The sequence below is a fragment of the Pelodiscus sinensis genome, chromosome 14 (assembly GCF_052426305.1).
Source record: "Pelodiscus sinensis isolate ZL-2025 chromosome 14, ASM5242630v1, whole genome shotgun sequence".
Taxonomy (NCBI): domain Eukaryota; kingdom Metazoa; phylum Chordata; order Testudines; family Trionychidae; genus Pelodiscus; species Pelodiscus sinensis.
The window spans coordinates 8,775,980-8,798,167 of NC_143065.1; the positions used below are offsets into that span (position 1 = coordinate 8,775,980).

The following is a 22,188-nucleotide window of genomic DNA, read 5'->3' on the forward strand; positions in this document are numbered from 1 at the left end:
CCAATTCCTCTCCTCTCCTCACCTCTCTGCCAACAAGCGGTCGCAGTAGGATGGCTGATGGCCCAACATCTATGCACTGGGAATCAAACAGGCCAATTTTCACTTGGGCCATCAGACTGTCACTGCTGGATTCCGACTGGTGCGAGAGCAGGACAAGGCTCTCCCAGTATTCCTGACCATGCTCGTGTGTCCTGGAGGTCACCATTCTACCAGCTGGAGTGGGGATTCAACCCAAACTTCTCCTGAGCAGGCCAGATGGGTTACTATACAGAACACAAAATCTACCCTCCCACTACCCCTGCAAGGCAGAGTGATGCCATCTGATCTTTTCACCACAAACAGTCTTTCGTGAATTTTTAGCACTCTCTAAATCTCAGAAATCCCCAGCATTCGATAAACTGGAAGGAACTCTTACAAATGACAGTGTTCTGGATCACCTGGGAAAAGTCAAAACTGTTCAAAACTACTAGTTGAGTCTCTCATTCTACCTCCTTTTCCCTGACATTCACACTTCTGTCCAATCGCTACTGACCTTTTTGGTGAAAAACAAACAAAAAAATGTAGCACTTCTGTCATTTCCACATGACATTTTCTGTTCTTGTCACCCCCCCAGCAATCCCGGAACTGTTACTATCCACAGCGCAGCCTCCATGCAAAAGATTAAGTTAAAACTGAAACTAGATAGTTGACAGCGAGCCCAGGCACAGATCCAGGCCTTTCCTATGAAAGAGAAAAGAACCTGGTTTTCCTGCCCCATTTCCCCCAGATTCTTCCTATGCTGAAGAAATTGAGGCTCTCCTATTCTGCTCAAGCTGATAGTGTCTCCAAGAAAATCCTCCTGAGTGAAGCTATTCTCCTTTCAGCTAAGGACTGGACCGGGCAGGCGTCCAAAAATCACCTATTACAGGTCAAACACACCAAAGAAAGCAACAGAACAACACTGGCCATTACCTCCAGCCTTCAGCTAAACCTTCCTGCACATCTGCAGCCTACCCTAGGTGACGATCCCTCACTCAGACCTTGGGAAACAGGCCAGTGCTCGCTTACAGTCCCCCAACCTGAAACAAATGCCACCCAAGAGCACACTACGTCACAGAGACACTAACCCAGGAACAAACCTGATAAACTCCACTGCCAACTCTGTCCACACAGCTATTCTAGTGACACTACCATAAGAGCTACGCCATCGGGCACATTCACTTGCACATCTGCTATGACCTTACATGCCTGCAATGCCCTTCTGCTATGTGCACTGGACAAACTGTACTGTCTTTACACAAAAGAATGGATGCAAAACAGGCATCAATAACAGTAACATTCAAAAGCCAGCAGGAACATTTCAACCTCCCTGGACACTCAGTCCCTTACTTAAAGCTGCCAGACTTCAGGAAAAACACTTCCAAACCAGACTGCAGTGCTTCTGTCCACATGCAAACTTGATACTCACTACAGAAAGTGAATACCCCCTTTTGGTATTCTCACCGTCTCTATTCAGGGTGGATGTGGCCTGCTCCCAACAAACTGGCCTCATTAACACTGCTCCTCCGCATAGTAAAGTAACACTCCTATCTCTGCATGTGTGTAAATATACTTGTCAAACTGAAGGATCCACTTGATGCACCTGACGAAGTGGGCTCCTACAAAAGCTTATGCCAAATAAATTTAAGTCAAGACTTTAAGGTGCCAAAGAGTGATAGGCAATTCAGTTATTACACTGTTCTGGCCAATACACTACTGCCAACTGTGCTGAGCTTGCTGTCTGGAAAACCCTCCAGACTTAATTCACTAGTATTCCCATGGTGGCCCAAGAAACAGAACTGTCGAGTGCAGTCTATCTTTGTGTCTGCTTTAAAATCACTGATTATGGAAGATTTACTGGAAGCTGAAAATTGAAGCAATTACGGCTGCACTGAAAGCAGAATACTGAGAGACTATTTGCCTGGGAAAAGAGAGGGTGAGATTTTACTTAACGGGAAGTTTATGAAGGGCTCCTCAGCAGAAAGCTAAAGTCCAGCTATGCAGAGTAGAAGCTTGGGGCCCAAAGTCCCACCACTTGGGTGGGGGGGGGGGGGGGATGGGGGAGTCAAAGCATCAACAACTTCACTTTACAGGGTCAAGAGGTGTGGGGCCCTGGGCAACTACCGTGCTTGCTGTATCCTAATTCTGGCCCTGGATCTTATATGCAGAAACACAGTTGTAGTATAGGTGGGCTGCGTGGTTTTACAGCACATCGGGAAGGTCTCAAAGAAATTTTGAGAAATCCTGAGCTAGATCATCTCCCACTGTGATATTGAGGAAGTCAAGCCCATTCTTCAGTAGACGCACAGTCAAACAATCCAGGGCCCAAAGAGTGAAGATACTAGCTTTGTGGACACTGGCCTACACCCAGATGCGTAAAAGCAGTGTCTGAAGGGGCTAGGTTAAGTGTCACAGTGATGCACAGGGCATTAATATGAAGAGGCAGTAGGGATATGGGGGAGGTGCCCACGTGGGGCAGGAGGCTGGAGTTGAATTTACTGTGCTCCACTTGCGACGTGGAACACTGGGAAGTGGAGCGGGGAGTGAATACGTGCGCACACTAACAGCTAAAGTGTCTGAGGGGGGAGGTAACAGACACATACCTTTTATGATGGATAAAAGGCACTCAAGGTTTATTCCAAGTGACTTTTCGCTTTTTTAAAATTTTGTATTAGGCGTGTTAAGTCTGGTTGTTCCTGGCTTTAAGAGGAAACTTGCTAGAACTCTCAGGTGAACACATTTAAAAGTAAAGAGGGTTCTTTCCCAGATATTTACATTAGGCAGTTTAGTAGTCTGAATCAAATTAGAGTGTATTTTTAATATCGTTATACAACAAAGTGGATTCACAAATTTCTCCCCTTGGGGCTCACTTTAAGGATGAAGAGGAAGTGCAGAAGGCTCTGAAGACAAAGGGAGAAGGAATGGGCAAATCTATTTCCTGAACAGTGTATTTGCATTTATGGAGACTGGCTAGCAAGCACCCAATGTACATTGCACCAGTGCAGCACAAGACTGAGAATCTCCCAGGTGGTGGCATCTGACCCTTGCTCATCCTTACACACAAGCAGCTCGCACTGCTTCCTGGCACATGCCTGACAGCCAGGCCAGGCAATAAGACAAACTCTTTCAAGGCAGCTCATAAAAGCCAAGTGCAAAATGGAGACCTAGAAGTTGGGCTAAACACACCAGCGTGAGAATGGAATGGTCTCATGTCTTCCTTATAGAAAGGCTTCCTGGTCCCAAAAAGATCAAAGCAGGTTGCCCTTTGGTTTGGAGATCAATCCATTTGGAATTGTAAGTTAAAATAAAGAAAAGGAAGCTCCTGATGGATACTGGTTGCTGGCAAAGCCAGAGAAGCTGAGAGGTTTGTGTGTCAGAGACTTACATTGGTCTACTGATCTTATCCTTCCTCTCCCTGTTTGTTCTGTTCATCTGCAGCACCCCAACAGCCAGCACTCCGGGGCTGGGGCTGTCACGTTACTTGACTGCACAGCACACAGCAGCCCTGGAACCCTGACACCAATAGCTTACATCTGGGACTGTGCAAAACAAGGAAATCTGGCAATCCTGCCAGGACTCAGGAGGCTGAGCTGTAGCCACTGGAGAACAGCTCCACCGAAGCTATTCAGTGAACACAGACCCCTGTGCGCATAGCTCCCCATCTGCTAAATCTAGTCACTACAGAAGTGACTGTCCTTTTATCTTCCCTCAACTCCCATTTCAGTTTTATCATCCTGCACTTTTTAATTGGTCTATTCCAGGCTCTCTTGTCCTTTTTCAGTTATATCCACCAGTGTTTTCAGTTATATCCCTCTCGTGTTTTTTCACAACACTGATTTTTAGGATCATGTGAATTCCCCCCCCGCCATGTGTCACTGTGCATCTGACTTTTTGAAAAATAATATAATTTAATTGATTGGTCTGTGCTTAACTGAATGGCATTACAGCATTGCTACTCACAACCTGACACCACACCTTAACATGTGCCATTCTTCATGTTTCTGCAAACACAATAATGGTCAATATACCATTGGCATGTCACACGCCTAACTCAATACATGACAGATTTACAGTGCACCTTTGCATCAGGCTTTGTTACTTAACACCTCTGTCTCTGCTCAAATGTGATTAGGTAAGACTGTGGCAGGACTTCTATATGAAAACATTTAATGCATCACAAACGTATTGCTCAGATATACTCAGAGCATCCTCTCGGCCATGTCCTGGCTGGAGGCTAACTCCGAAATGTTCCGTAATTCTCAAGAGGTTACAGACTTCAGTCATTCTGGGAGGGGGGGGGGGGGGGGGAGAAGACACACTAGAGTGTAAGGGTGGCTCACAGCTTCTATCCTGTGGGAGCATGGGAGGGTTCAACACTTTAGACCTGGGGGGAGTGTGAGGTTTGCAGTTTCACTCCTGCTCCCCATCTTGGGGGGAGGGGAGAAGAGGCAAGGGTTTCAACAGTGATGCTCTGGTCCCAGCTTCTGCCCTGTGGAAGGTGCTACTGCTCCACTCCTGGAAGGAGAGTGAAGCAGGGCTGGGGCGTTAGCTATTGGGGGGGGTGGGGGAGGGGGAGGAACACGACAGGACAACACTGGGGCTGAAACAGGCACTCTCCTTGTAGCTAAAGCCCTGAGCTCCAGCACCCACTGTGAGCCTCAAGCCAGCAACAGAGCCGAAGGGCTGAATAATCCAAGCCCCAGCACCCCTCCATCTAAATACCTGAGCCTGAATGCTCCCCTTCCCCCCCTCCCCCAATTTCTGAAGCCCTGAGCTTTTGCTTTTTTCATTTGGTCTGCTCTGCTGTCTGATTACACAGGGTGTCTGGTTGACAGCTAACTCCTTACTTCTGGTGTTCATATCCTTGAGGTCCTACTGCATCTGCATGATCAGAACTAGCATTTGCAAAACTTTGAAATCAGAAAATGTGTTTGTGCCCTTTTTTGCTTCTCTGATGAATTACCATTCTACCGTCAATTCATGCCGCAAATATTAGGCTTTAATTTTTTTAAAAACTATTCTTTGTCTCCATCTACTGGTAGAGAAACCTCTATTTAGTCATATGAGTAGCCCAGGAGAGTTAAGAGAAAATGCTACCTAGAGTCTGAAATCCCTGATTCTCAAGAACAATCACATTTAGCAAACTTGAAAAGTAATGTCCTCTTGGAAAAAATCCAAGAGAAACAGCATATTATCCAAGTTATTCCTCTGCAGTGTCCCCAATACTACTCCGCAGCCTTGTGCTTGTAGGAGATGAAAATAGGAAACTGATTTTCAGCAACATGTCAAGAAACTATACTCTATTTTCACTCTGAAAACCTAAAAGTTACATCTGTGAATTGTAGGGTTTATTTTTAAAAACCAGCAACAAACAGGAAAGAAATTGGGTTTTTAAACCTACTGTAGCAAACTGAAGAGTGGGATTTAAAAGTAGAGAATCTCTGGAGGTGGGGGACAGAATTACATAATCTGACCGTCTCTAATTTCAATGGGCCAACAATACTTAAGGATGAGTGTTGCAGGAGAAATAGCACCCTGAACTCTGATCCTGGGGGGGGGGGGGGGGGGAAGAGGCTTTTCAGTTTTCCCTAGATTAGAAGTTTCAACTCCCTAGTGTTATTTAAATGTACTTTTGAAAAGACCATTTATTTTTGTTTGGAGGAGCATTCCTATTTCTCAGTGCTTGCACAGGGTTTAAGTGGTAATACATTTGAAGTAATCTGTTTGCCCCCAAAACACGCAATTAAGTTTTCACTGACTAATGGGGAATTTTCAGTTTAAGATGACAGACTTGCACTGAGCAATGAACAATTGCTCTGTGCACTGAGCTGCCAGGTACTCACCGAGTTGGGGTAGTTCAGATAGCAGATCTGACAGGGCATGTCCTGGGCTGATGACCTTGTGTTCATCTGACGTGTTCGAGACTTTTTACTGGGGTTAATTACGTGACACTCAGCAAAGAGCTTCTCCAGGTTCCCATCAAAGTACCTACACGATGCACACAGGAAAAGGATGAGAATATAGCCCCCCACACTTATAAATCTGAACAGAAATAAATTAGACACATTATCTAACAATTCTTTCCTTTCAGAAATGGCAGACTGCAATTTTCAATGAATTTCAGAATTCTGCTCGTACCAATTCAAATTGTGTTAGTGTCTTTGATCAGGTTATGCTTTGAGAAAATTGTACTAAATTCACAGCTGTGTCCAGAGTTTCAGAAATAACAGTTAGAAGCTGTTACTTTTACACAGAATAGTTCCAGACAATAACCCTTCACTGGGACACAGGCCAGGATTGTACTGCAAAGACTTAGGAAGCTGGCAAAAGTTTGAGTCCATTTCCCACAGAAACCTATGGGTGTGTTGCAGGGAACTGCCAAGTCCTCAGGTGCATGCCACTCAAGTGAGTACACAAATCTGAGGAAAGTGAAGACCTGGCATAGATTTCACTTTCTATAATGAAAGTAAACTTAGGTCATGCAGTTACAAATTTGAGTGACAGAACAGGAACAAAGGCACCCTTCAATAAAATAGCCCAGAGACAGTAAAACAGAAGTGATGATATGTTTTGGAGTCAAAGGGCTGGTGAGGTTTTCTGAGAGTCACCTGCTATTTGAAAAAGGAAGGCAGTGTATGGTGTGGCTTTTTTTTTTTTTTAATAAAGAAAACTGATATTGCATAAGGAAATGAGAATGGAGACTGGCAAGCAAGCTGACAGGACAACAGCAATAGAATGTTTCAAGCCCCACAGACAGTTTCCATCCTGACAGCTGGAAGACTAAACAATTAGCACAAAAACCCACAGAGACTATATATTCCGGTGCCCTTTGATCACAAGGCATTTAGGTTAAAGGGGCAATGGGAAGATTTTTTCCATACAATTCAATTTCTTTACCCTAGTTTGTAACTCGCTCGGAGCCTTTTGTGCCAGGGAGACAGACAGAGGAATGGGTTGCCTGGCCTATTTGGTCTGTGAGCTCCAGCCTCATCAACAGGAAAGCTACAGAAAATGTCCTTATTTAAAGGAACAGGAGAACAAGACACCAAGGCTGTGTCTACATTACACATTACCTTGGTGCAAACACTTTGCCTGGGAAGGTGGAGAGCAATGCCGTTAGAATAACCTTAACCCTGCTCCCCGTCAACAGCACTTTTCCTGCCATTAACCACCACCATTTGCGGTGTGAAACTGATGGGAGAGCTCACACATTGGCTCAGAACATGTTCACCAGAAGTGCTGCAACTGCACTGGAGCATGTTTGTACTGCGGAGCAGTCTCCAGCATGTAACTCCTCTGTAGCTTTTACTGCCAAAACCATCCCAACATGTGGGTCAAAGCTCGTATGTTCCATTTCCCTGCATCACTCATCTACTTGACACTGAGGTTTGCAGCAAGCACAGAGATTGTGGGTAGAGCCAGTAGAAAAAGATCAAATACTATAAACCTACCAAAGAGTTACTTGTTTGCCACCACCTGATGAAAATGTTCCGATCGGTGCTAGTTACACACTAAGAAAGGTTCTTTTCCTACCTCAGGACTGTCCCACAATTTAAAAGTTCCACACAAATGTCAGATGTTTAATGCCATGAGGAAGTTAGGGAGTGCTTACTTCTGATGGCAGACTGCAGCTCCCTATTCTGACAGAATATCACCATGAGATCAACACAAGGAAGATGAAAGCCAGTTGCTTTTCATAGTAAAGCAAGTGCATCGGGCTCTGAATTTAGAATTCAGGATCTTCTGTGCAGTTCATTATCTTCAGAGGGTTTCCCGAAGGGAAACTGGCCTTGTAATTAGACCCTGCAAACAACTCTGGTGTACAAGAAGCAGAATTCTTTGCAAAAAATTCTTCTGGGAGCTACATTTGAGACAAATCAGCTTGAAATCAGCACTGCGACAAAGAAACAAGCTATGACATTTATATAAGTCCCACCCCTATTTCTGTGCTATCAGAATGCTTTACAATCTAATGAATACTTCTCCCAACTCCGCTACAACTTTTGGAGAAGAAAGGCACAAAAAACATGCCAGTTGCTTGTGGAGGAGCAGAAAATGAACTAGGACTCCCAAGCTGCAGGCTAGGACCCTAACTCCACCCTCTGTCCCCTGTAATCCACTATCAACATTCTAACAGGAAGTGTTTTCTTAGCTAAGTGGTGTCGCACACAGAGGGACTCCCATGCTTCCACTTGGTTAGTGGACACTAATAAAACCCAAGAAACAATTTCCTTGGTGACTTTTGTCATTATTTGTCCTCCATCTCCAGCCCCCTCCCCCACAGGCCACAAAAAAGCACCACTAAACTTCCAAGCCTCATAGCCACTGCTACCCAGGATTTCTGTGTCCTCCCTTCCTCACTGGCAAGCGGAAGAGCACTTTGGGAGAAGAGACTCAGGTAGATCACTACTACCTCCTCCACATATCACTGAGCAGCAGCAAGGACTTGACTCTGAAAACCCAACTTCAAGATATCACAAGATCTTCCATGCAGCTAGAGCAGTTGCAGGTGACTCACCAAGCCTGACAGATTAACTCATTTCATTGCAAATGGCTGGGGGGCGAGGGGGGGGGGGGGGGGAGACACAAAAAAGGCTATTTGTTACAACAGCTCTTCCTCCCCCACAAAAGTCAGCCAGTTAAATCCAATCCAGGTGGCGTTTGCCCAAAAGTTACCACTATCTAAGAAGGGGTCAGTAGAACTACATTTGCTTGTCTTTACTAAAGAGATATGAAGGACATGAACAAACTTCTAACAGTGCAAGAGCGGTGAGCTGTACTCTGATTGTCCGAAGAGTCCAAATGGGATCAGGAAGAAATTAAATGAATACTTTGCACTGGTCTTTGCGACAAATGAAGTGAGGAAGGAAAGAATCACTTGGGAAAGAGTTGGGAGTCTTTGGAGCTGTCAGGAAAAAAAACTCCTTTACTGGGTCAGAGCAATGGTTCTCTCCCAGCCCACTATCCTGTCTTCTAGCAGTGGCCAGCACCAGATGCTTGAGCGCATAAAAAGAACGGGGCGATTATTCCATGATCCATTCCTGTGCTAGCTTCTGGAAGCCAAAGACATAGGAACACCCAGAAGATGCAGATGCACCCTGACCATCTTATCTAACAGCCAATGCTGGACATATCCCTCCATTAACTTGTTAACCCAGTTACACTTCTGGCCTTCACAGTAAGTTCAACAGATTCTCTATGTGCTGTGTAAAGTACTTTCTTATGCTGGTTTTGAACCTGCTTGTCTATTAATGTCAGGATGCGTCCACTTGTTCTTGTTATGTGAAGGATAACTAACATTCCCTTTCTCCACACCATTCGTGATTTGTAGGTCTCTCTCTCTCTCTCTCTCTCTTCCCCCCTCCCCCCCCACAAGGTGAACAGTTCCAGTCTCTAGTCTCCTCATATGGAAGCTGTTCCATACCCTCCATCATTTTGTTTGACCTTCTCTGCACCTTTTTCTAATGTTAATATTTCTCAGATGGGATGACCAGAATCGCACACAATATTCAAGGTGTGGGCATACTATGGAGGATATTTTTGTCTTCTCTCTCTTTCCCAATGGCTCCTAACACCATTAGCTTTTTATGACTGCTGCTGCACACTGAGTGGATATTTTCAGAGAACTAGCAACAATCACTCCAACTAGGGATGTAAAGATTGGTTAAAAATGTTGAGCTGTTATCCAATTAAAACTATATAGTTTAAACTGCTCTGGTCCCTCAGGACACCACTATTTACCTCTTCAAACTGTGAAAACTGGCCATTTGTCTCCTAGCCTTTAATTTATTACTGATCCATTAGAAGGCTCTTTTATCCAATGAATCCACAGGTGATGCACCAGGGTGGGAGGTAATGGTGGGGTCAAATCCCCCTGCCCCGATTTCAATTGCTGAAATCGGGTGCCCTCACTTCGCTCTCCCCCCACACCTCTGCAGGCCTGGGTAGCCTCTGCATAAATCCTGACTTAACAGCCTTTGGTAAGAGATCTTGTCAAAGGATTTCTTCAAGTCCAAGCACACTATCTGTACTTGATCATCCTTGTCCAAGTGCCTCACACCTTCAAAGAATTCTAAAGGATTGGTGGAGAATGATTTCCCTTTACAAAAACCACGTTAAACTTCTGACCCCACCGATAGATGATATTCATTTTCGTGTGTCTGATCATTTTGTTCTTAGAATAGTTACCAATTTGCCAGGTCTTGACAGGAACTGTACTAGCCCACAATTGCCATGAGATCTTTAAGAAAAGATCAGTGTCATTGGTACAGAGTAGGGCTGTTAAATTGTCAGTCAATTGAATAGCTGACTAACCCTGTGAATTCTTATTGGTTAGTCAGCTATTCCATAGTCCCGAGGCAGCCAGTGCGCTCGACCCCCACTCCCAAGGAGAGCCCTCCCTGCCACTCCATGCTGCTGCCTCTCTATTAGCAGCACAGGGGGCCAGGCAGCAGCTGGTCCATCAGGGGAGCCTGTTTAAAAACCAACTCCCCTTGCAGCCTGGCTGCCCATTGCCTGCAGCTGCTGATACAGAGGCAGCAGCGTGAGGTGGCAGCAGCCCATCTGGGGGGGCAGGAGGGAGGAGGGGGTCCCAGAGCAAGCACAAGCTGGAACTGAGCAAGGCTGCCTGCCCACCTGCTGCCTAATACACGTGAAATGCAGAGCCGCAGCAGGAGTAGGTCCAGGACCCAGCATGAGCCAGGACTGAGCCATGCAGCTGGCCAGCCTGCTAAAAAATTTACTGGCAGAAGAGGGGGGAAATGTGTGTAGTCCATAGCATTAACCTATAAGTTTTTGCTTATCGATTAATCGACTACACTAGTACATCCCTAGTACAGCAGCTGACTGAAGTGGTAGCACGCGTATCGGTTAGTAGTTCTGTTATTTCATATTGGAGTTCCTTTGGAATTCAGGTGACTTCAATTGATCACTTTTCTCCAAAACATCATTCAGGGACAGTTCCTCAGATCTGTCACCTAAAAGAAATGGTGCAGGTATGGGAATCTCCCTCACATCCTCAGCTGTGAGGACTGATGCAGAGAATTCGTTTAGCTGCTCTGCAATGATCCTGCACTTGAGTACCTTGATTGTTCAGTGGCCCCACTGACTGTTTCACAGGTTTCCTGCTTCTGATGCACTTAACATTTTTGCCGTTCATTTTTCTGTGTTTTGCTAGTTGCTCTTTCAAGTCTCTTGGGCCTGCTTAATGTCATTTTTATACTTGACCTGCCAGAATTTATGTTTAGTGTTCTCCTAAGTAGGCTCAGGCTTCCAAGTTTTAATGGACATCCATTTCACCACCTTTCATATGCTGTTTAGCCATAACGGTATTTTTTACCTCTGTTACTACAGTTTGAACCACTCTAGTTCAGCACTCTCTGGTCCGGCAACATCCACGGCCCAGCATGATTTTAGTGAGCTGGATGTCCACTTATCACAGGTGTGCTCATCTCCCGCAGTCCTGTAAAGTTTGTTTACAGCCACTAGCCTGGGCTCTCGCTGTTCTGTGCTGTTATTTAGCTCTAATTTATCCCAACGTATCTTCTAAGAGCCCAGCAGGCAACGGTAGCGTTGGCAGTGCTCCTAAGCACAAGCATGGTTTTTATGCTTTCGCTACTCATTGATTGTACCAATACAGTAAAAAGATGTAACAACACTAACACTTTGTTCCGACGAGAGCTGATAAGCCTTGGCATATATACGATGTATCAGAACAGTCAAACATTATTAAGCAGCACTGCAAGCATGGTTCCATTTATCCACCTGAGCGACAGAAAAATGAAAAACCTCACTCACTACAATAGCGACCTCCCCTGGTTCAGCAAATTCTCTGGTACGGCACCTGTCAGGTCCCAAAGGTGCCAGACTAGAGAGATTCAACCTGTATTATTTGGAATATATACATTTAGTTTGAGCCTCTATTGTGGTGTTTTTAAAATGCCTCTATGCAACTTGCAGGCATTTCACTCGTGTTCAAAAGAACTAGACAGATTCAAGATGGTTAGGTCCATCAATTACTATTAGCCAGGATAGCTAGGAATGGCATCCCTAGCCTCTGTTTGTCAGAGGCTGGAAATGGATAACGGGAAAGGGATAACGATTGCCTGTTCTGTTCACTCCCTCTGGGGCACATGGCATTGGCCACTGTTGGCAGACAGGATCCTGGGCTAGACAGACCTTTGGTCTGACTCAGTATGGCCGTGCTTATGTTCTTAACTGTTCCTTTTTAATTTCTCCTCAACTTTCTCCCTCGCTTTGGTGTAGTTCCCTTCTTTGTAGTTAAATGCTAGTGGTTGGGATTCTTTGCCATTTTCCCCCTACAGGGATGTAAAATTGAATTGCATTATGATCACTAGGATTAAGATTTTGGCACAGATTTTTATTAAAATTCACAGGCCAGCAGCCCGAATCCGGCCACCTGGGACTGATGTGGATGTCATTGAAGACTCTTAAATGGGATCCATCACTTGCATGACCAAATTATATCCTTAGTGATCATTATTACTGAGCAGGTTAGCTATACTCACCTCTGGTATCAGATCCTGTGTGCCACCAGCAACCAATCATGAATTGCTACTCTCCTTGTGGGTTCCAGGACTAGCTGCTCCAAGAAGCAGTCAATTTCTAGACACTTCTCTCTGCATCCTGTCCTGAGGGGGCATGTTCCTAGTCAATATCAGGACAGCTGAAACTCTCTCCCCTATTACTGAGAAGCCTCTCTAATCTATTTTAGCATTTCACAGTCCCAGCCACCATTCTGGCTCAAGTGGCTAGTAGTATAGTCCTACAGCTATCCTGTTATTCAAGCACGGAATTTCTACTCAAAATATTCTGTGGTACCGTTTAATTTAGTTAAGATTATTACATTTGACTACACATAAGCTATTCTGTCATTTGTATGGGTTTTGTTGCCTGGTATTACTGTGTCCCTCTAATCATCTTTTCACCTATTTATTTATTTAAATATTTTTACCCCGCCTCTATTTAAAATATTTGAGGCAGCTTATAAAAATTTTAAACACAATATATATAAAAATTTAATACACGAGACCCCAAAGGGACATAAAACCAGCTAAAAACATATCAAGAAACAACCACTTTTTGCCTGAGGTCGTCTTCCTCCTGAAAGGCCAAATTAGTAACAATTTCAGAAGAAATATTTCCCCTCCTTCCTTCCAATTTTTGCCAATAGCTCTATAGTTACAATATGAAAAGGTTGAAATGATCCTCAACATGCCATGCTGGACTATTGGCTGGGGATAAAGCTGTCTCAGAGCTAGGTACCTAAATAGACTGCAATTTCCTGGCAGATTTCAGAGCAGATTTGAAAGCACTGATATACCTCTAAGTACTAGCCATATGTTCAACTTTCCTCAATCACAGGTTCAAGAATCTTGGTAATAAATAATCATCATCAACAACAAAAATGTGAGGGTATTAATACTGCCGAAGGGGGCCTGCCTAGAGGAGTCAAAATCATGCAGTGGTGGGACGGACAGAAGGGAGATTCTGTAGGCCAGACATTGCTCTGGCAGCTAGGCACGGGATTGCGTTCAGAGGATTAAGGTGAATAACAGCCCCTCTAATTGGAACTTTGTAAACAATTCTGCTACACAAAAAGTAAAATCCAGCTCACTCTCAGCTATGTAGCATCTGCAAGGCTAAAAAAATAAATGAAATAAGCAGTAATATTTTTATTCCACACATTTCCTGCTGCAGGACCTTTAGCCACATAGTTTTGAAAGAAACCAATGTGACAATTTAAATATTCAGATGATACATGACAAGAACTCCAGATGGTACATGAAGAGAATTAGAGAAATCTGTAAGCAGGCTGAAGATCCATCATATGGCAATGAGTTCCAAGGATTTGGTAGGCAGTATGGATATACAGATCAGTGATTTTAAGAAAACCACATATTCCTATTCCGAAGAAGTGGGCTGTGCCCACGAAAGCTCATGATACTATTTATGTATTTTTTGTTAAAGATGCTACAGGACTGTTGGTTTTTTTCAGTTACAGATTAACACCGCTACCCCTCTGACACATTTTCCTAGTACAGGTTACAGTATGTGAGTGCCTCACTCTAGAAAGTGACTGTTAAAAATAGCACCTGCTTACTGAAATAAAAGATCTGCTCCCTCTGCACAGTGATATTTATTTTAATAACATTTTTGCTTGTTGCAGAAACTTTACAACTAGAACAGAAAATAACGTCCATCCCAGAAGAACAGGACAATTTACACTAATGTAAACAGCAAGGTATCAGAACATTTAGTAATAAAGACCTTCTGGCTAGTGCATTTAGTCCAGGGGTGTCCAAACTTTTTTCAAAGAGGGCCAGATTTGATGAAGTGAACATGCGTGAGGGCTGACCATTTTGCCTGACATTCTTTGAACCATTAAAATTAAATGCAAATTAACTATTTTATGCAAAGTTTATTGCAAACGGCATACTTTTCATTTCGTCACATGGATGACAAATCTAAACAGGTGTTAAATCACTCTGCCTTTCCTATCTGAAGGCCAGATGAAAAAAAAAAGCCAGGAAGCTGAAATATATGTCAGGAACATTGTAAAGTACATTACATATTATTGGTAATAAAGGTTGTCTGTCAACTTTTAAGTTCAAAAAATATGAACTGATTTAGACCAACTGACATTAACTGAGATTTTACAATGTATTCATCTCAATACATATGGATTCGTTAGAGGCCATAAAAGATAGATATTGCCAAATTACCTGTGGGGCCGTATTAAAGCGGAACACGGGCCGCAATTGGCCCGCGGGCCGGACTTTGGACATGCCTGATTTAGTCATTTCTCTTAGTCTGATATAAAGTAGCAGTAACTTGATTCTTACATAGTGTATCCAACAGAGTTTTTTACAAACTTATAATTCTGTTTCTTACCATGTATTTTTTCAAGTGTTTGCATTAATAGCTACCTGAGCCAGATTTCTGTATAATAATGGAATTGTATGAAATCTAATTTGGGTAAGTGTCCACCAATATCGAAAATTAATCCCCACTTACGAGTGAGTATGTAGGATATCAGCTATCCAACAGTGAATCATGCTTAACATCTAGTTTTAGAACTAGAGAAATGTAAATCATGTCCATTCTTCACACTGACAGAATTATGCTCATTGGGAAGTACAGGCATTAGGGAGTCCATCTTTTAACTAAGACATTCTTGTTGCCTCTGTCTAGTCCATATGAGATTCAAGGACACTGTCCTCTTAGTAACAAGACTCAACTCAGAACTCACATGCAATTAAGCAACTTCTCAGGTTTAATGGGAGTTATTAGTGGGTACTATGCGAATTAATGTTTAGAAAAGCATGCAACTTTGATCAGAACAGCACATGAAAAGTTTTGCATTCAAAGATATTTTCTTCCACATAACAAAATTCTGTACTTGGACTGGAAGTCTGGGTACCATGCAAAGATGCCAGAGGCATTTGGAAAATGGTCTCAGAATGAGTTTTAGATGTGACAGGAGTGTTTTAAACAAGGGTACCTGCTTCAAATCATTAAGACGGAGAGAGTAGGTGCCCACTCCCACTAACTTTCCAAAGTGGTTAGGTACCCTAACCAGCACGTGCGCCTTTGAAAATCGTGCTACATTCCCAGATAAAAGCTGTATTAACACGGATTTAAAATTCAGAGTAAAATGCATTACATGGGTACTGAAATTGCCTCTAAACGAGTATTACAAACCAAAGAAATTCCTTGTTAAGGTAAAGCTTTGAAGATGTTCAAATCTTAAAAAAAAAAAAAAAAAAAAAAAAAGATGCAAGCGCTCTTGAAAATCTTAGTTTGTGATGCTAGGCTATATGAGGAGATCTTGGCCCCAACTGCTATATGCACCTTATCTATTATATACAGCCAACACATGTTTCACTGAGTCAACCATGCCAGCCCTCGTGGCTCCTTCCTTTTATGGGCCAGACAGACTAGGTTTGTGACGCAGCCACATAAGAACCACCCTAAAAGATCAAACAAGCAACTTAGACTTCTACTTCCTTCCTACACGGAGGAGAAGGATTTAATACATTACCCCTTCAATCAGCCCCAACTGACTTTTTTTGCTCCCAAGAATGGGGGTGTATGAAATACCTTAAGTGTGCCACTAAAACCATGTCACCTTCCGCTGGTGTATTACAAAAGGACATAACATGACATTTTCCAATCTGGATTTGTGCAATTTGCCAGACACTCTGCAAAGTCAAACTGTCTGACATCTTTGGCTTCAAGGACAAGGCACAAGTGCCTTACCGATTAACAGAAACCAGAGCAGGCAAAGGACCTGTGGGCTATTCCAGAGGTCAAACAGGTCCAAGCCGGTTGCAAGCATCTTCCCTTTTACTAGGATTAGATGGAAGACCCTGACAGATTGTAACAGAAATCTTAATATGGAAGAGGTTGAAAATTATTGGCTATCCTGTAGTGCAGGGCTATTCAACATGGCCCGCAGCTCGTTTGTTTGTGGCCCATGATGCAGTTTGGGTGTAGGTTGCTGCTTGGGTTGATGTGTGTTTTAATAGTTAAACTCCTGGACTGTTATTGCTCATTAAAAGAGCCGCCATATGGGTGGAAATTGGGTAAATATTACATTTTATTGATATCAGCAGAACTGATTTAAATGGGGCCTGTGTGTTGTGTTGTCTCTCTTTAATCTTTGTATTCATGCCCGTCAGTGTGAAAAGCTATTTGTATATATTTCCAAATACATTTGCATTTATATGTAACCACACTTAAGTTGTGGCCCTCAGCATGTGCTGTGAGTAGCACTGTGGCTTCCAAAGTTGAGTAGTCCTGCTGTAGTAGCAAACGAAGGCAACCATTTCTCTCAAGAGTCAAATACCAGAGTCAGCCTTCCCTGAAGTCCTTAGTGGGACTCAAGGTGTTAAGGACTCTGGCTCTGGAGAAGCAGTGCTGCTGGCCTTTACAGGCGTAATGTAGTCTCATGTATTATGACAACATTTGGGTTGCAAACACAACGGGGGCATTTAGGATTAAAAATTCTTTCACTGGAGTTTGTAATCTCATGGAATCCAGACAACTTGTTCTTCTTTTACTTTCATGACACAAATAACTCACAATGCGAGGCACTGACGGGCACAGCAATTAAGTCTATGTCACCACACTTTCTGCTACTATGCTTTGGGGCTAAATAAAAAAGGAACTACTGAATTCATACAGGCCACAAATGAAAGTTGCTGACAGTGCTATTTTTTCCTCCAGAAGAAAAAAAATAAGGTTTGCCTTCGCTACAACAGGTGGTGCAAGTCATGACACTCGCCAGCTCAAGTGAGAGCAAACACGACCCAAAATACCACTAGACCTGCACTGAGCCATTGGATTAACAGCTGGGGCATGGTTGCATCCCACTGTATTACTAATTTGAGCACCAGCAGCATTCGAGTTTCAACACGCCCTCCAATTGACCAGCTAGTTGGGTGCTTTCGGTTCCAGCTAACTCAAGCTAGAGATATGTGTATATGAATAGGAGTCAGGTTAGCAGCAGCAACACTGAAAGTAAAGCTGCACCTTAAGATAGCAGGCCTATGCGCCCTATCATGGGAAAAAAAACTTGTTTATTGCCAGTGATAATGACAACAAAATCCAGCCTGACTTTCATATCCCAGGCTGAGTTTATATACTGGGCAAACAATGGTTTTTTTTCCTGGTTAGCCACAGATTTTTTTAAAAAAATTTTAAAAATAAAAATCAGACACACGAACATGGCAACTTACATAAAGCATTTTTAACATCTATGATTCATTTTAACAGTCATTTTGAGACTGGTGATAGGCTTTAAAATTAGATACTGAAAAGGGACACTTGGTTCTCAAAGAAGGGATTGCAGGTCAGTGGCTAGAAAAATATGAGAAGTCATGAAACACCTGGAGGAGACTAACAGGCTGACCATGAAACTCTGAGGAGAGGATGATCAAGGGCTGGAAGGAAGAGGGTTCAGAACCCTGAGAGCTAGTGTCTGGAAGCCTTTATCCCATTCCAGTTTGTCTTCAGAAGTTGCAATATTAGAAGACAATAAAATTAGATACTACTCCATAAGCTGAAGATGTCACATGTAACCATGGAAAGCAGCCATTCAGATAACAGTGAAAAAAATCCTAGATCCATCTTTTGGTATGCTCAGCAGTGGAGAGATTCAAATGTAGCAGCTCACAGCCCTGGTACAAGTGAAAACCTTGGAAGGTAACAAAACTTCTGTTCCAAGTACCTGTCTGTCTTTCCTAACAGACACCCTCATTCCCTGTAATAATGATACTTTCTAATCAAAAACTAACTGGTAAAATTCATACATCCAGAAGTACCTTCAGCTTTGTGGAAATTCAAGCACAGCATCCTGCCAACTGCAATGACAACAGCATGAGTCATTGAGATCAAGAATGGAAAATTGCGATACTTGAGCATTTTTTTGTTCTGGAGTTGTGTAGCATGCTGCACATCAAATGTTAGTCGCTGATAATATTATTTCCACACAAGCCTCAGTCCTCCAGCAATCCGCTCCACACAACAATTTTGCTTTCAGACACACGTGGAGGACAATGGATGCTTAGTCATTGTTTCTCTTGACTGGATGCCCTGCTAACAGCATTACAGAGAATCTGATAAACCTGCTCTGATAATTAGAGAAACTCATCGACAATTATTTGGACTCTACATAAAGTGTCACACAAAAGGATAAAGTTAACCTGTTGAATATAAAATGTGCATGACAAGTGCGAAATATGCCATGGGACAGTCTAGATCTCCATGTTTGGAGAAGATGGTCATGATAGATTATAGAACATTGGTAATATGGGTGAAAACTAAGAAGTGGTTTATATTGCTAAAGAAAGGCCACAGGATATGTGGGTACTCAGCATCTAAGAATAAAAATCTGGCTACTTATTTATGTGCTTTATCATCTTAAGCATCCAAGTTTGATATTAAGAACCAAAAAGAGTTGAACATTGTTCTGTCCGACTCTCCGACACTGCAGAGGGGGATGTGTAAATGAACAGCATGTTAAAAAAGGCACATTTCTTCTTTAAAAAGGCATACTGCTAATACCTTTAAATACTGAAACATTTCAATTATCTTTTCCCATTTATTGGCTGATTTCTGGATTCCACTCAGACAAAGAAAACACTAGTCATTTTAAGGACTGATTATACCAGCACAATGCTAGAGAATATTTAAAACAAGTGTTTGGTTTTGTACGACTACCATATCTACATTAAGCAGATGGCCACATTCTTTGAAATAGAAATCTCACTAAAATAGAGGGACGAGTGCAGAAGAGGGGTTCGTTCTTCTTGCTTCTTTTCCAGCTCTGCTACCAACTCACTGAGTGTGTGAAATCTAAAGCCCTGAAGCTCAAATGACTCTCTCCTCTCCATGACATCACAAAACGGCAATTCTAGTCTTGAGAAGCACTCAAGTTAGTACCATGTCCTAAAAAGAGGCTGCCAGCTGGGTGTTCTCTAGGAAGACTTTTCCCTAGCCATCCACTTTGGTATAAAACACCTGAGTATCAGGGGAGTGCTACAGAGTAGGGATGTTAAAATGCATGTATTTGTGTAAATGTGTAACCACTGACATTTTAATGGTTACAGGTTTACACACAGGAGAGCAGACAGGAGCTGGTAGATCCCCACGAGCACTGGCTCCCACCTGGCGCCACCACCTCACCTGATACAGAGACAGCAGGAGGGAGAGTGTAACCATGCTGGTTAACCCATGAGCCCTGGCTTATCAGTTAACTGAACACAAGTACAGGTAACATCCCTACTACTTACCCTGTAACTCCTGAGGAACCTCCTCCCCTGCTCCCAATGCATGGAGTGATTGCACCTCCAACACAAGGAGTTGTTCATAAGAAGGATCTCGGAGAGGGATGGAAGCAGAATGGGAGTACATATCCCACTTCCACCACACGAAGGCCTCACAGACCCCATGTTCTATGTGTAGTCCCCTTACTCTAAAGGGGCCTCTGTTTGATTCTGAAAAGACCCTGTGTGCTACAATCCAGACTACAATTCCCATGACCCCTTGGGAAGAAACAGGAAGGAAGGACTCTTGTGTGAGAGAAGACTGCTCTCTCCATGTGCTTGAACAAAGAGGCCTAGCAGTCTGGGACTCTGCCTTGCAGTTTGGAACCAAAGGGGGAGCCAGGCTGCTGCCAAGGTCATTGATCCAGTGCAGGGGCTGTTGGAGTGCAGCTACAGACCGTTGCCTGTTGCAATTGGGAGTTAGCAGGCTGCTTCTTATAGGCACAGCATGAGGCAGTAAGTTTTGGGCCTTGTTGGAAAAGTGCTGCCTGGGACAGAGCTGCTGTTTAGCCTGGACCAAATCTCCACTACAGCTGCAACATCAGCGCGCCAACGCAAGCAAGTGTCTGGGACTGAGTCTAGGGGTGTGCACACTCTGGGGTGGGGTCACTGGTAGTACAAATGTTAGCTGTATAAGCCTCAATTATTGTTGTGTGTTTTGTTAATGCTATTCATTTCTAATTCTGTTAATCCCTGTTTATTTAAATTAAGTAAAGATTGTTTATTTTAAAGTATTCTATTAGATGTATATGATTTGTAGTTGTTCTGGAATTAGATCCAGATTTATGTTGGAATTAGTATGTTCCTGGAGGCTCTCAAGGCACCAGTGAGTGTGTACAAGGCCAGCCAGGTGGAGGCACCACCATTTTACATTCATTGCCAGCAAGGGACTGCAGCAAGGGGGTGAAAAGGGCTTTCCCCAACTAAACACCATCACCACTGGGGTGCTCAGGATCTCTTTTAGGTAAAAACATCATGCGCCCATGCACACCTGCGAGTAGTAACCCGGGGAAAAAAAAGGAGGTAACATATGGGACCATTCATGGTGAAAGTGGGAGAAGCGATGGAGATGAAAGTGGGAGAATCCAGGCTGTAGTTCACTACACCATCCTCAGGCATCCTAGTAAAACCCCTACTTGGGGCTGGACTGGGGTTTTGCGGGTCCTGGGTCTGCCCTGAAGTGTGGCTGTGTGGCCTGCATTTATTGTTCCTGCCCCGGCAGCAAACTGACTTTGTCTAGGGTGAGTCTGGCACTGGCTCTGCTGCGTCAAGAGGCTTCACTGGGTCGCCGGAGTGTGCATTCCCAGAGATTTCATGGTCACCCTGGAGTCTGAGGCTATGAAGCCTGAGTCCATTAGTACTAACAAACCCAGGCCCTATAAAAGCAAGTCCTAAAGCATATACTAGAGAGGCCTGGAGCCGTGCGGACCACCTCTGCGGAGATGGTGTGGGCAGCTGCGTCTGCTGCACCCAGAGAGGCCTAAGAGTGGTTCTGGCCACAGTTTTCCCTTCTTCCAGAACAGATGCAAACTCAGTTGACTAACGGCTCTTGCTGCTGAGAGTCCGAGTCCTGCCTCTGTGCCCTTGGGCCACTGGGTGGCTTAGAGCTGCTCTCTGGGGAGAGTGAACCTGCCCTGCCCTTTTGTGGTGTTGGAGCCGCACCAGTGATGGGAAGCCATCTCCTGGCATGGTGCCAGTGACTTACAGTGCCCTGGCTCTTTGACAGAGTCCTTTGTTGGTGCTGATTCCTGTATAGCGTCCAGGGCACTGAACACCAAGGAGGCTGGGCCTGGGCGGTCGGGTGCCTCAAATCGAAGTGTTGCTTTCTCCAGGAACTACTTCAAATGAAAGTTTCTTTTTTGTGAGGTTTGAAAGTCTTGCCAATTTCACAGTGCTCTGAGTGATCTGCCTCCTGCAAGCACCTACGGCATGGGTCATGAGAGTCGCTAATCGGCACAGACTCATGACAAGTACTTAAATCCCTGGAACAAAATACAGGACTATGTAGCACTTTAAAGACTAACAAGATGGTTTATTAGATGAGCTTTCGTGGGCCAGACCCACTTCCTCAGATCACCAGACTAACACAGCTACATTTCTATCCTTAAATCCCTGGGATTCTGGTAGGCTCCACAGCCCTGGGCAGGTGGTGGGACAGAACCACCAACTACTAACGCTACAGCAGTAACTACAATCCAATGGAGATGGCTAAGGGAACACTAGTGAGCAAGCAAACATGCTTCCAACACCAGCCGACAGTAAGAAGGAACTGCGGGGGCAGGGATGTGGTATGCCCACATCTTGAATACTGTGTACAGAT

General features: G+C 43.8%; 1 protein-coding gene across 2 annotated transcripts in view; it reads right to left on the minus strand.

Moving 5' to 3' along the window:
* Positions 1-22,188, minus strand: part of ARIH1 (ariadne RBR E3 ubiquitin protein ligase 1) — a 97,607-nt gene that overhangs the window by 33,290 nt on the left and 42,129 nt on the right. For both annotated transcript variants that reach the window (XM_075897555.2, XM_089781924.1), the window contains exon 3: positions 5,862-6,006. In XM_075897555.2, the coding sequence (XP_075753670.1) occupies positions 5,862-6,006 (145 nt within the window). The remainder of the gene's footprint in view (positions 1-5,861; positions 6,007-22,188) is intronic.